This window comes from Liolophura sinensis, chromosome 1, assembly GCF_032854445.1.
Source record: "Liolophura sinensis isolate JHLJ2023 chromosome 1, CUHK_Ljap_v2, whole genome shotgun sequence".
In the NCBI taxonomy this organism is placed as follows: Eukaryota; Metazoa; Mollusca; class Polyplacophora; order Chitonida; family Chitonidae; genus Liolophura; species Liolophura sinensis.
In genome coordinates, this window is record NC_088295.1 from 39245361 (window position 1) to 39257793 (window position 12433).

The 12433-nt window shown below is 35.9% G+C and overlaps 1 protein-coding gene across 1 annotated transcript in view; it reads left to right on the forward strand.

Moving 5' to 3' along the window:
• LOC135462153 (zinc finger protein jing-like) overlaps window positions 1-12059 on the forward strand; it is a 53731-nt gene extending 41672 nt beyond the window's left edge. Inside the window, exons 4-6 of the mRNA XM_064739527.1 lie at window positions 3444-3568; window positions 4547-4614; window positions 5032-12059. Of these exons, the coding sequence (XP_064595597.1) occupies window positions 3444-3568; window positions 4547-4614; window positions 5032-5179 (341 nt within the window). The 3' untranslated portion in view covers window positions 5180-12059. The remainder of the gene's footprint in view (window positions 1-3443; window positions 3569-4546; window positions 4615-5031) is intronic.
• The last annotated feature ends 374 nt before the right edge of the window (window positions 12060-12433 follow it).

Genomic DNA, 12433 nt, shown 5'->3' on the forward strand with positions numbered 1-12433 from the left:
TACATCAAACATACGGGTCATGATGACACATACTGTAGAGATACTAGTGCGTCACTTCTATGTTACATATACCTCCGAAAACGCCCCTTTGTCTTTCTTCCATGGTAATGCTGGCCGCTGTGATATAAGTAAAATATTCTTGCCTACAGCATAAGTTTTGCATCAAATAAATAAAACAGGCCCAGTCAGTCTGTGTATGTAACATTATACATACATGTAGGTATAATGTCCATGGTTGGTTTTGTTCATTCATGTTGCATCATGTATAGACTGATCTATCAACTTGTCATTTGTGATAATTCACCTATTGTATTTCACATCTGTTACAGCTTATTCAAGCTTTCAATCCTGAAGACATTATTTGATCAGCCATAAGACAGTCTCATCAAATAATCACATGGCTAAACCTTCATATAATTCCAAAAATCAGTCAAATCTAAAAATGAATGAACAATCATGTTGATTTCTTCAGCTTCATCATTTAGTTTGGACATTGGCCTTGTCCAATCATTTCCAGCATAACAGTCCATCAGTTCAGCACATGGGACTTCTAATTAACCGTTCTGGCCTTAGAGCTAATGCTATTTATTGGACTCAACCATTCTATTGTTGCCCCCATCAGCTGTCGATACAGGTACTGGCAGACTGTAGTTCATTGCTAAATGATTAAGATGTTCACCTTCCGTTTGAAGTGGCTTGATAGTCCGGGTGGAAAAATGATACAGTTTCACTGTTGTATTGAAGAAAGGCCAGTATCTCTGAGATCAAACCAGGCACCGTCCAGGCCTCATGCTGTTAGTGAATGGAGTTTGAATCAAATCTTACTTTGTTTAGAATAAATATTGCTCCAGACAAAATCCTCACTGATAAACATATAGATTTTCTATTCATGTGGCTTACCTGCAGCCTATCAGTCTGGTGGGAATGTACAAAGCAGAAGCTGTTATGGGAAACAGTTAAATAGTGTGTAAAAGAACATGTGTGGATCTGGGAAAACGCATGCAGTGTAGAGTCATGATGTGAGTCCCCTCACAAGTCATGGCAACCTTCTCACAGCTTAGAACCAATATGTGATGTTGGTGCCGTGTCAATTGAGTTACGGAGGATCATTTGATGATAAACCCGATCGCAAAGTTCTCAGCTCTTCAGTCCGCCAAGGCTAGACTGTTACTTAACTGTTGCTCAGTTGAGGCGACAACCAGTTGTGTTGTTCCGTGATAAGTCACTATTGATTCGGCATGATTAACTTTCGTTCAGAAATCATAAATTTCTCAGACCCTTCAGCTTGAGAATGTTAATAAGCTTTCAAGAGGGTATAAACATTGTGTTTAAATTTAGAACATGTGAATTGAGCTGGTCCTGTTCACCGTAGGCTGATTCAATGAAGTCATTTGATTTGAATCCACTGTGCACATACTGTGTAGTCATTCTCCACTATGGCCAGATTATATCTGATAGATTTATTCCTATCCTAAAACTGCCTGAAAAAGAATTTACCAAGTAGCAGAGGGAAATTAATTGAATTTATCTGCAGTTTTTAATATTCTTGCCTTGCTTTTCACTATCGAGGAATTCAGTTATTTGGTAAATGCACATGAAGTACATTATCATGCTTACAGTTTTAAAAGAATTTATTGTTGCTTCTGATTGTATCTGTTTACTTTTAGATTTTTTTTCACCTTTTGACATCTGTTGTTAAGTTTACTTCTGATAATGTTTTGTCTTAATAATGATAATTTTTATGTCTGCATTTACAAATAATTCACAGTGCAAGTTCTTTTAAGCAGATTTTGTTATCACCATTGGACATACATATATATATTTCTTTGCTTATATGGGTAACAGTGGTTTGCAGTTGTGAATAATATTTACGCACTTTGGGAGGTTAACACATGTAGTTTTTCATGCATCATCAGCTCACGTCCCCAAATATCCTAAACATTTTGGGATGTTAAAGAGAAACACTGAATACAGTTTACATAACTTTTAATTTGATCTTGCAAAAAAAGTAAGATTTTATTAGTCTCTGTAGAATAAAGTCCTGGAAGTAAGGCATACTTGAAAATAAACTTAGTTTCAACTAGGAACAGGTTCAAAATTTTGATGAAAAAGTATTCTTAGTCTCCAGGAAGTCTAATTTTAGAAGTTACCTTCTTAACATTTTTTTCTGCATAACATGCTGTACAGAGCAAAATTAGACAAAACATTCCTGTATGCCATTACATCTGTTTCAATCTGACACATTAAGCATACACTCTGTCACCTTGCGGTTTATGAAGCTTTTGTCTAATTTAAATGTTTCACTGAAGGGGAAGTGATTGCAGTGTATAATTTCAGGTTGATTCTTTAATTTATGTGAAAAGCTACCAGGACTGGGAGATAATGCTTCGTTATTGATAAAGTGGTAGAATTGCCTGCAGCTTATTAGTAATAAAGCTTTCTTCAAGTTCTCCTCCTTTTTTTTTTATATACCCCTGCCATTTTCTGTGAAGAGTTTTAATTTTTGGTGGATGCATTCATACATAGATGACGATGTGTTGTGACTTACATTTGTCCATTTACACGATTGTCATGGTTACCAGATTGCCATTTCCCTACATATACGTATACTATATAAATAGATGTGATTTCATGTCCAGGAAATAACTCCCAACAGTTTTCCACACAGAGTTTTGATTTTTGATAGTTACACAGATTGTCCATTTTTGCGGTTGTCAAGGTAACCAAATAGCCATTTTCCTTATATTTCCACCCACTATAATGCTGGCTGGTGTGGTATAAGTGAAATATTCTTGAGTTCGGCGTAAAACACCAATCAAATAAATAAATAAAATAACTCCCACAGTTTTCTACATATAGTTTTCATTTTAGGAGGATATAGATACAGAGATAACAATGTGTCACGATTCACATTTGTCCATTTTTACAGTTGCCTGGGCAACTAGATAGCCATTTTTCTTATATATACTATGTAAATAGATTTGATTTTCGTGTCCGCGCAACGACAATGCTGCTGGTATTCTTTTATACATTTAAACAAATGCATTTGTTGGGGCATATGTTGTGTTCACCTGAACTGTTGTTTTTTGGGGGTTTTTTTAACTTTTTTTAAAAAATTTTTTCAACTGCAGTATTCATTTAGACATATCTCTTTCATCAGATATAAAACTTGAGATGTGGTGTTAGGTTTAAGGTATTAGTGAGTCTGTGTAATAAATAACCTTAATGACATACTTCCTTTTTTTATTATTTTTATTCTTGTGTACTACCATCACTTTATTTTTATTCTTGTGTACTACCATCACTTTATTTTTATTCTTGTGTACTACCATCACTTTATTTTTATTCTTGTGTACTACCATCACTTTATTTTTATTCTTGTGTACTACCATCACTTTATTTGTTTTCTTGTGTACTACCATTACTTTGTTTCTTTTTCACAGTAAAAACTGGGGACTTCTTTGACTCGGGAATGATGGATATCATACGTCAGGATATGATCAAATTAACAAAGAAGACTCAAATAGACGTCAATTCAGGCAGCAACTCAGTCACATTCCAAAGTACTGTAAGTATCAAGTGGTGTCTTCCTCAAGTTCTTTGAGTACCAAAGTGAAAAAGTCCAGTGTAAGTGGCAGACAGCAAAGGGTGAATGTACTGGTGTTATCAAGAAACCACACCAGCCTTTTGGCAGGTGTCCATCTTTTGAGAGCCTGGCACAGCTTGATCAATGAGATCAGAGTAAATAAATCATGTGCTGCCAAATCTTGTGTCAGTTACAGATGCTCACATGATAAAAAGATGGCATTGAATACTATCAGTTCTCATGTCAAAGGTGCATCTTTTCTGCTTTATCCAGTACATTTAGCTATCATTTAGATGGATTTCTCTTCTGTTTCTGTGTACAGTAGAATTTGCAGTACCCTAATTACTAAACTTTTCACATTTTAATAGGCACCTTTGCACACTTGAGTTTGGAGATAAAACTACAATGGTTGGGTTGACTAATTTCAGGACCTGATGAAAGATATCATTGTATCACGTCATACAAATTGAGACTTTAAACCATATTGCAGTGTACATGTGCGTTAAAATTATGAACTGTTTAGATCTGTTTAGTTCTTTCTAAAAGCAGACCGCCAGCCCTAGACTAGCAAGATTGTGTTTCCCGTGTGAGCTTGGCAGATCCCATGGCTTTGTTTCACAAAACTTTCAGTTAAAGTTTTAGTAAATTGCTTTTAGTTGGTAGTTTTGTGCTAGTCCAGTGCTTCTCTACTAAACTTATGTCAAATACTTCATACACTAAGTATTGTATTATGCTGCTTAAGTAGTAGAATGCAAAAAGTTCTGTGAAGCATTTTACATTTTAATACTCAACAAGAAATTTATAGTTTGAATTTACATCTACCAACTTCCTTCCACCAATAAGCCTGACCATTGACATTTTAATTCATATTTTTGTAATACTATACAAGAAATTTACAGTTTTAATCTACATGTACAGTTTGGCTTGTGTAAACTATGATTGTTGATTTTGACTTTGTAGGTAATCGGTCGAAGGACAGACGAGTCCGGCAAAACACATCTTCTGTTACATTATACTCCTGAAGATGTGTAAGTAATCCCCCAGTTTTTCCTATGGTTAAAAAAAGACACGATGGTGTGGTTGAAAAGATTTATCTTCTTGCATTTTACAATATCAAACTTTTATGTCTTAATCATTGTGTCATCCAGCTTAAAAACAGCTTGCCTTTAATCACATTCTATCATTATATTTTCAGGGGAATTTCTTTTGAAATAAAAACTGCTTACTAGATTTTAATCTGATACAGTTGAACTTACACATTGGCTATATATGTTATACTTTGGTTTGAGACATTAAAGAAAGTAATAGATAGTCAGTCAGTCAGTCCGTAATTTACTGGGGTTTCACATCTACATTTTCAGACTGCCAGTTTCTTAGATTTTGATTTGCTATTGTACATAAAATGTTAGCAAGTAATTTATTCAGGTTTTATATTTACATTTCAGACTGCCAGATTCTTGGATTCCTGAATCTCAGGTCGATAAATCTGGGGTTCAAAGCATTCCTATATCCAATCTACCTCGTGACTCGGTTCTTAATTTGGACCAATCACTGTACAGGACTCACAGGTTTAGAAAACATCGGCGCAAATGACTACTGCTCAGAGGGAGACGCATCAGACCAATCAATGTTAATGTGAAAGGAATGCATACTAGAAATTGGTGTAAGACCACACCGATATGGATATTGCGCTATTCTTTGTGGAACATGAAAGCCAATCAAGGCACCACTGCAGGGAATCTTCTTATTTTACATGATCATTACATGATATCTATCTCACGTATGCAGCTCCATGGATACTTGAACAACGGAGCTGTTTTGTATATCATATGGAATGATATTTATTGTCTAGGTCATCCGCCAAAAACCATTTTCTGGTTTGGAGACATAAGAAAAATAACACATAATAGATCTATGCCATTGGAAGAGAATTAAAGCTCTTGTGATTTTGTGCAGTGTTGGAAGCCAAGGTGAAATATTACATTGAACAGTCTACGCAAATGTGGTTGTTGACATCAGGGGGTCTCAGATTTTACTTCCCTTTCTCCAGCAGAAGTTCTTGAGATTCAAATAGTGGTTCATTTTCAGTTGAAGAAAAATCCAATCAGTAGTGGCTTATTGGATGCCATCAGCCACTCTGGTGTGTTTTGTTTCATGAGCTGTAAATGACTCAGTCCGGAATCCTCTGTGGAGTACTGCGTCCTTATTTGTGTAAACCTTCCTTGATTATGCAGATAGTGAAACATTGAATTCGCCCTAACATATATGTTATAAAATGAGGGCAGGTGTCATCAGTGTTTCCTGGGGTTTGATATGTGTATTTGAATATGTTTTTTTTGTGATCTCAAGAAAGCCAGGAGTAGAGTATGGAGATGTTCTTGTATAATTATTGTAAAATCACATTCAAGAGTCAAGACTGGCCATACTTGCTGTTTTTGAAAGAATTGCTGTAGGTCCATCAAAATTGTTATTCACACAAAGTAACCATCAAATGATGTTAGTATTTTGTCAGTGTGTTGATGAGCCATCCCATTCCTTGTTAATATCAGCCCTCTTATACTCTATGCTTGTCCAGGCATACAGACTTACTTTCTATACATGCATGCCAGCACTGCCCATGCATATGTAGCATAGGTGAATATCGTCCTGTGCCATATATTTTCCTAAACATGCAGCTACCCAGCTGAAGTGACCTTAATAACCATCTAGTTGATTGGTGGAATCATCATTTCGTTTGACCAATCAGGATTTACGACTGTTATCACTGCCAGCAACTGCATACATCGATGTACATGTTTGTTTTCTTATCTGAACATGCACTTTGAAAATCCATGTGTACATGTACATACATATACATGCCCTTACAGGTTCATACCATTTCTCTGTCATACCTGTACTATTTCTCTGTCACATCAAGAAAACCATACACAGTGGAAGATAACAGCAAACGCTGTATGTGTAGGCTTGTGTTACAGACAAAAGCTGTTCATGGAGAGTTGAAACATAGAACTGGATTTTTAGCTCTGGTAACTTCTTTTACCTTTGTGTGCATGTACCTGTAAATTCCTAAAAGCGAGTCCTTAAAGATGAAAGTATGCTTAGAAAACTAAGGTACTGTGTCTTGATAGTATGGCACCTAAGACTTTCAGTAAACGGTTTAAACATGTCTGTGGCACAAAACATTATTGGTTGGCCATTTACTTGAGTGATGCAGAATATACCAGTAAGGCTATAAGTACCGTTACTGTATCACCCAGATTCAGGTGACTTGGCGGTGAATTTACATCATGTTATATCAACATGCAAACTGAAGGGAATGCGGTGGTCCCACCTGTATATGGATATGCCAGATGTAGGACAATCATATGCAGGGTGTTGAATAAGGGCAAGTAGCAGGTGCAGACAGCTGTCAACTGCCGTCCCCTTAGCCAGCTATTTTGAATATTCTTACAGTTGAAATCAATAGTAATTGTGGCATAATTGCTTTCAATTCAGCCACCTACTTCGACCTCCTTCTCCAATTCTAAATGAAAACCCTGTATATGCTCCAGCAATACGTTACCATGTAAACTGTAGGGCAGACGTTGTTCTCAACTAAATGTCAATGTTTAATCCGTAGTGATCCCAACTCTGCGTTCTTTACCTTTAAATAACACATTTTGATTTTAGATGATTGTTTTCCCAGAAATTTTTAAAAGAAAAATGAATGACAAGGTTTCAAAATCTTTTGATTCATCTGAGATAAGTTTGTTTTGTTTTTGAAGTAAATGTTTGTCCTTAATGCGAGATGTACATGCTGTGTTAAAATAGATAACTCAATTGCTGATTCTTACATTTGTACATGTAACCACATGTATTTGGTGCCTCTTTTAATTATTATGAATTTTACATTGATTTTGCCATAATTTTTACAACTGAAGTGGGGTTTTTTTGGTGCGTTATCAAAGGTGTTAAAATACAAGTTGCTTTGTGAAATCTTTTTGACTTCTACAGTTATATTTGATACCATTCCTCTTGCCAGGTTTGTTACACGCAGGACTTAGTAGAAACATGCTGATGAAATACTTGCTATGGCCGTGCTACATGCACCTTCATTACACATCGTTACACTGACCTGAAAGCTAAAAAAAAAATCTGTCACTAAATGGAGTGTAAATGACTGATTTTCAGAGCTGTGTTGATCTTTGCAAAAGGTTTTGAGGTTTGTTTAGAAGGTATAACTATATCCTACTTCAAAAATGTTTCAGCTCAGAAAGTAATTTCATGTCATTTATTTGCTATATTTGCCACTATACTGCACTTTTGGGGGGGAACATTTTAGGTCATGTACTATGTATCTCTTGCACCGCAATATTATTGGTTACAAATTACTGGTGATTATGCCATTGTTTTTTTTTTTTCATGCCTGAATGATCATTATGACAGCAGCTTCTTGCATGGTTAAGATAAATGCTGTGTACATGTTTAAAAGCGTTAGGCCAAAGCTTCAATGCTTCAGTGGCAAGGAATGTAATGTTAAGTTAAATTGACGTGGATTATGATGGATCTGACAAGGCTATGACTTCTGTTGAACGAAGTTGAATGTGTGGCCCATGTCATACCAAAAAGTATGTGTGTACTTTAGATTGTTTTAATATAGCATGCTATATACAGCATACTACATAAGTGTGCCCACTTGGACGCATAAATCCTTTGAAGGAAAAGATATTTTCACATCTTGGTTCATTTTTTTTTTTTTGTATTGAAGATAGCAAAGAAAATGTATAAAAGCATCTTTTCAGTTTCACTTCATTCACACACCTTGTCACATATAGGAGGAAAACTCAGCCAACCATGCACTCTGTATCCTGTCAAGGAAAAATGTCGCACATTCAAGCAGGTCACTTGTATATCTTTTATAGGTTCATTATTGGTGTATGTTGTGACTCATTCACACCAAACATATCAACAGTTGGCCACAATCTTCTCTATCAGTAGTCCATCATCATCAGCTCCCCTGGTTCATATCTGGGTGATATCGCCACGGAAACCTCGAATTGGGACCACAGGTCGGTCACCTTCCTGTCAATAGGACTGTTTTTGATTGGTGACTCAAAATGAGGCTGTGATTCAAGAACCAATCTGCTACAGTCACTGCCAATTGTAGAACAGACTGTTATTTTGTGATATATGTTACATCTTTTTCCATCTGAAAACTGTACGATATTTTCACATAAGATGTGCTGTTATAATACCATTTGTTACATCATTTGCGCACACATTGATTTCATGTATACATGACAGTGTACTTACAATCATCATAGTCAGCTGAACATCGTGTGAAAGACGTGGGATATACAAGTACATAAAGGAACTACAGTGTCCCATATATTAACCGTCACTGTGATTACTTGTCATAGGCACTGTACAGTTGTTTAAACCATTTTGTAGGTAAAGTGTGATTTTTGTACAGCCCACAGTTTGTATCTATAGGCCTGGTATCAGGATGAAGTATTATGGGGTGTAAAGCTCAGTTGAACGCCCAGTTTGGGTTATGAAATGGCTGATGAGCCTGTGTGAAAACCAAGGAGCAAAGTGCTGAGTCAGTTGTTCTCTTGAAGAATCATTATGCCAGGAGCAAGGTGCGGAGTAAGCTGTTCCCATGAGGAATCATTAACCAAGGAGCAACATGCTGACTCAGCTGCTCTCGTACGAAATCATTAACCCAGGAGCAAGGTGCTGACTCAGCTGTTCTCATAAGAAATCATTAACCTGGGAACAAGGTGCTGACTCGGCTGTTCTCATGAGGAAACATTAACCCAGGAGCAAGGTGTTGATTCCGCTGTCCTCATGAGAAATCATTAATCCATGAACAACCTGCTGACGCAGCTGTTCTCATGAGGAAACATTAACCCAGGAGCAAGGTGCTGAGTAACAGTTTGCTGTTCTCATGAAAAAAGATTAGCGTATGAGCAAGGTTCTGACTTAGTTTTGATCAGAAATATTAACCAAGGAGCATGGTGCTGAGTCAGCTGTCTTCATGAGAATCACTTACTTAAGAGCATGAGAGACCATTTATTCCAACTTTTATTGTAGGTATCAGATTTAGTCAGTTATGTGTATAAAAAAAAACAAGTCCCTTATGGTTGACCTCTACCTGTTCGTACCTCACCTTGCTTGTATATTAATGCATTAGGAACGTATGAAGCATCACTTGGTACTACATGTAGCATGCCTCTAACCTTGTACTCGATAAGTTCTAGACATTAACTGTATTTGCTGTACTGTTTTGCCCATTACATAGTTGGTGTCAAAGCATTTTTATCATGGTTTTCAACCAGGCCTGCTTGATTCAGAGCAGCATAATTCTTACCGGTACTGGAATAATTTTGCATAATCTTAATTAAATTTAACAGTAAGAATTAATTTTTATTGACTGATTTTTTGCCCACATTTTGCACACCTTGATAACCAAAAATTACAAGAAGAATTTTTGCAATTACTTTGATCAGCTTTCATTTGATTAAAGTGTAGGAATAAAAACTTTTGGATATTTGTTTTACATCTTCACACAGTGAGCATTACAGGATTGAGAAATGTTTCAGAACTGGAAGGATGTTATACCAAATCTCTACTAAAACTTTTTGTGGACAAACAAGCATGGAAGGTCCATGACTATATATGGTTGTTGTGTTTTTTTCATTCTCTTTAACTAGTTTCCATTTTCATAATTGTGTTGGGTTTTGTTGATACAGTGGTGTAAGATTTTCTGTTTACAGACCTTCAGATCCAAGGGAAATAAACTACAGTCATTCCTCTTTTATTTGAAGGTGTGGTACATACACTCAAATCATAATGATGTGCATAATGCATATTTTCAGGTTTCTATGTAAATGACATGTTTTAATGAAATGCACATGTGCAGTTATACGGAAGTGTTGCTGTTATGTTATTTAACGCACCAAATGCCACCACTTTCTGGCCAAAAACCGATGGAGCAGCACAAAACTTTTTTTTTTTTTTATATCTTCAATTTTTGATTCGGTTTTTTATTAGAAATTTCCTGACTATCTGCTGTAAAAACTATCCTTATGCAGGATGGAATAATTATACCTCCCATCTGTAATTGAGTAATGCTTTTTTATGTTTTCTATAACTTTTTATACCTCTTTTTAATATTGTATATTCATGACGCTTTAGAAAATTATTCTGCTAAATAACTTGATGACATTGGATGACCACAGTTTCAAGGGGTTTCTGAAGGAGGGTGGTTATACTCTTAAATTTTTTTCAATTTCAATATTTCTTGAATACTGGCTGTATTGAAATAGTTTGTGCTGTACTCAGTTAGGCCAACTGGTACACATACTAAACCATTGTCATGATTCCCTTTGCATATCTTTATGATGTTTATTCTGGTGTAGTCACCTGTTTTATCATTCGGTATAGGTGTACAGGTATGAAATAATTTGTAACTAAATAAGGCAACCAGTACAATAAGTGACACCCTTAAATATATCATTTTACAGGGGGAGGTAACTCCTAGGCTCTGTTCCTATCTGAAATCCACAGTGTAAATAGTTATGAACTGAGTGACCCAATTAAACTATCAGAATTTTTATGACACACAGAGGTCAGTTTTCAAACCTCCCATTTCAGAGGGAGATGTATATTGTTCTGTGTATATACAGTATAAATATTTGAAGTTTTATTTTCCGATGAAATGGATGCACTGTAAATGTATATGAATGTGTGGTCGGAGAGTTGCTATGTTCCAGTAATGTTATTCTTGTAGTTAGTGTTCGGCAGAATTGTTGTGGTCAGGGCAAAATGTTATGTGAAATTCAAGGGTGTGGCTGTCAGTGTTACTATATTATGAAAACAAATGTTGGGTCATATTGCTACTACTGGACCGATTTTTTTTATTTTAATTTGTGCGATTTTTTTTATTTCACATTGAAACCTGTCTAGTGCATTATTGGCACAAAATATTTGGAGGATGCTTTTAAAGCTGTCAGTTTTAATATTTGAAAATCATCAGTTGTGGGATGTGCCTTAGGGTTAGTCATTATAAGTTTCTTCACCAAGACTATTATTATGAAATTGGCTTACATGTACTTTACTCTGTTGTGTTATACTTCACAAAAGCTTGTCAAACAGGTGCATATTTGCATACATAGCCCTTCCATAAACACAATCCACTGCTTCAGTCTTCTGTTAAGGTTACAATGAGAGTGCTTTTTTAATAGTCTGAAAATGTAAAATATATGTAAATGCAAACAAAATGCACAATATCTGAAATTGAGAAGCACAAAAACCAAGTGCCATGACTTAAACTCTTAAGAGTTGTAATAATGATTTGTTATAGTTAATTACTGTAGTTATGAATCCTGATAGCACACTGTTTTTCGGGGAGATATCCTGTAGTTTGCACAAGTTACTTCAGCACTGTCTGTAGTTATGAACAGAAGTTCTAGATATATACACGTGTAAACGTGAAATACATAAGTGTATATGGTGAGTTTCAACCAACATGACATTTACAATTTTCTAGTAATATTCATTTCTGTTGAGAGTTGAGAACTGTCGATATTGTGGCACTTATCCTGTACATCATTGTTAGGGGGACCATCTAAGAATCCCGACTTAAAACTGGGAGTGGTTTCTGACCTGTTGTGTGTGCCAAGTTTTGCCACTGCAGGTTAATGGGAACAGAATGTTAGTTTTATAATGTATGGCCCCTTCCCCTCATTCATGTGTCACTTTGCTCATGGTGTTGTGAATATTTATTTTGTACAGTTGTCTGATGTCACCCCCAGCCTGTACTCAAGTCCTGATATATTATCACCATTTCTGGGGTATTTATAC